The sequence below is a fragment of the Cebus imitator genome, unplaced genomic scaffold (assembly GCF_001604975.1).
Source record: "Cebus imitator isolate Cc_AM_T3 unplaced genomic scaffold, Cebus_imitator-1.0 Scaffold24, whole genome shotgun sequence".
Classification (NCBI taxonomy): domain Eukaryota; kingdom Metazoa; phylum Chordata; class Mammalia; order Primates; family Cebidae; genus Cebus; species Cebus imitator.
Genome location: NW_016107339.1, coordinates 10,481,286 through 10,483,909, shown reverse-complemented (window position 1 = coordinate 10,483,909; position 2,624 = coordinate 10,481,286). Strand labels below are relative to the sequence as shown.

The 2,624-nt window shown below is 49.8% G+C and overlaps 1 protein-coding gene across 1 annotated transcript in view; it reads left to right on the top strand.

Moving 5' to 3' along the window:
• Positions 1 to 583: 583 nt before the first annotated feature.
• CLPSL1 (colipase like 1) overlaps positions 584 to 2,624 on the top strand; it is a 9,698-nt gene continuing 7,657 nt past the window's right edge. Inside the window, exon 1 of the mRNA XM_017522452.2 lies at positions 584 to 676. Coding sequence (XP_017377941.2) covers positions 584 to 676 — 93 coding nt within the window. The remainder of the gene's footprint in view (positions 677 to 2,624) is intronic.

Below are 2,624 nucleotides of genomic sequence, written 5' to 3'. Positions count from 1 at the left end.
TTTTAAATAGAGACAGGGTCTCACTATATTACCCTGGCTGGTCTCGAGCTCCTGGGCTCAAGTGATCCGCCTGCCTCAGCCTCCCAAAGTGCTGGGATTACAAGCATGCGCCACTGCGCCTGGCCCAAAGTGGTTTCTTAACTGTATTGACTCATCTTTCTGTCACAACAGGTGCATAGTAGGTGTTATAATTATCCCTGTTTCACAGACAGGTTATTGAGGCTCCTAGAGTAAGGGTTGGAGCTGAGACTTGAACCCAGACAATCCTGCCCCAGAGGCCAGGCGCTTAACTGCACCTTGTACATTCATACTGTTCCTTGCAGAGAAAGAAAGCATCTCTGTTCCACAATTCTCAGCAAACATCCTAAGATCGGTCCTGATTGGATTGGCTTAGTCTGCCTGAACTAAACCTTGCGGTGGAATTTGCTGATTGGCCTAGCCCGAGCTTTGTGCAGGATGGGAAAATTCTGACAGCGTCGGGTACTGCTTTTACCTGGTGTTCCCACAGCCCAGAGGACACCCACACGGTCGGTGTGCAGGTTGTTTAGCTGGACCTTGGAAAAGCCACCACCACCTGTGGGCCATGATGCTACCCCAGTGGCTGCTGCTGCTCCTTCTCCCCTCCTTTCTCTTCGTCCTCACCAGGGGTTCACTTTCTTCAACAAACAAGCTTTTGGTAAGAAAGCTGGAGAGTGCGGTCACCTCCTCCTCCACTGTCCTGGACTGTTTGGGGAGGTGAGTGGGCATGGGGGCTGGTGTGGGAGAAGTCCAGAAGTGGGGGCAGCAGGGAGTATTGCGTGGAGGATGTCTCGGAGGAAAGAGAAAACACCCTGGTCCTGGGAGCTGTGCCAGGGCAGTGCCAGGTGCTGCTGCCACAGAGGTGAGTGTGAGAGAGACGCCCCCGCCCCGTTCATGTGCACATGTGGTAATGGAGACACATATTCACTCATACAACACAGTTTATTGAGTACCTACTATATGTAAATTATTTTTCTACATTTAGGGATATGGCTGTAAGCAAGAAAGGTAAAAATCCTTGCCCTTGTGGAATTGTCACTCTAGTGTGTGAGGCAAAGAAGTAAGATATGTTAATATTTATCTCAGGTGATAAACATGCAAGAAAAGGGAAAATCAGAAATGGGCTATGGGAGTGGTGGTGGGAGAAGAGTTTGCAGGTGTTTTGTTTGTGTTTTGAGATGAAGTCTCGCTTTGTCACCCAGGCTGGAGTGCAGTGGGGCAATCTCAGTTCACTGCAACCTCTGCCTCCTGGGTTCAAGCAATTCCCCTGTCTCAGCCTCCCGAGTACTGAGATTATACTTGCCCACCACCACGCCCAGCTTTTTTTTTTTTTTTTTTAGTAGAGATGGGGTTCTACTGTGTTGGTCAGGCTGGTCTCGACTCCTGACCTCAAGCAATCCACCCACCTTGGCCTCCCAAAGTGCTGGATTACAGGCGTGAGCCACTCCGCCTGGCCAGGGTTTGCAGTTTTAAATGGGGTGCTCAGGGAAGAGCTTACTAAGAATGTGACATTTTAGCAAAGACCTAAAGGGAGGTCCTTCCTAACGGCAAAGCAGGCAGGTCTCTGGAATGAGAACATTCCAGGTGGAGGGAACAGCCAGGGCAAAGGTCTAGGGGTGGAAATGTGCCGGCATATTCAAGGAATAGCAAAGTGTAAGGACTGCAATGTGTAAGGACTTTAGTCCAAGGGGCTGAGAAATACAGCAGTGAACATGAGAGCAGATCTGTTTCCTAGAGCTGAGGTTCCTAGCAGGGGGAGATAAATGATTTTTTTTTCTTTTTTTTTTTTTTTAAGAGACAGGGTCTCGCTATGTTGCCCAGGCTGGAGTGCAGTGGCTATTCACAGGCGCGATCCCAATACTGATCAGCACAGGAGTTTTGACTTGCTCCGTTTCCGACCTGGGCCGGTTCACCCCTCCTTAGGCAACCTGGGTGGTCCCCCGCTCCCAGGAGGTCACCATATTGATGCCAAACTTAGTGCGGACACCCGATCGGCATAGCGCACTACAGCCCAGAACTCCTGGGCTCAAGAGATCCTCCAGCCTCAGCCTCCCGAATAGCTGGGACTACAGGCATGCGCCACCGAGCCCGGCCATAAATGATTTTTTAAATGTATAAATAAGATGATTTCAGAGAGACATAAATGTTGTGAATAAAGTACAACCAGGTGATGGGGACTGCTCTGCTGGTGTCCAGGAAGGCTTCAGCCGGAGGCAGGAGAGGGAGGCAGCCAGGCAAAGAGCACAGGACAGGGTCCTCTGGGCAGAGGGCCAGCAAGCACTAACGCCCTGGGGCCAGGCCAGGTGTGGATTCAGAACCCCTGTAATGGCTTTGAATTCAGAGAATGACTTTGTGGGAATTATCTTTTTAAAAAGACACCTCTAGCTGTTCTGGGAAGAGTTGACCTGAGGAGGCTGGGGAGGTGGAAGTGAGAATGGGGAAGGTGAGGGGCACCTGGGGGAGGTCACTGATAAGCATGTAAGAAGGGAGCCCGGGAGGCAGCTATGGCCAATCCACTCCTCCTTTCCTGCTTATTTTCTTTCTTTCATTTATTTTTTTATTTATTTTTCTGGAAAAAAAAAAAAGAAAGAAAGAAAGAAAAAAGA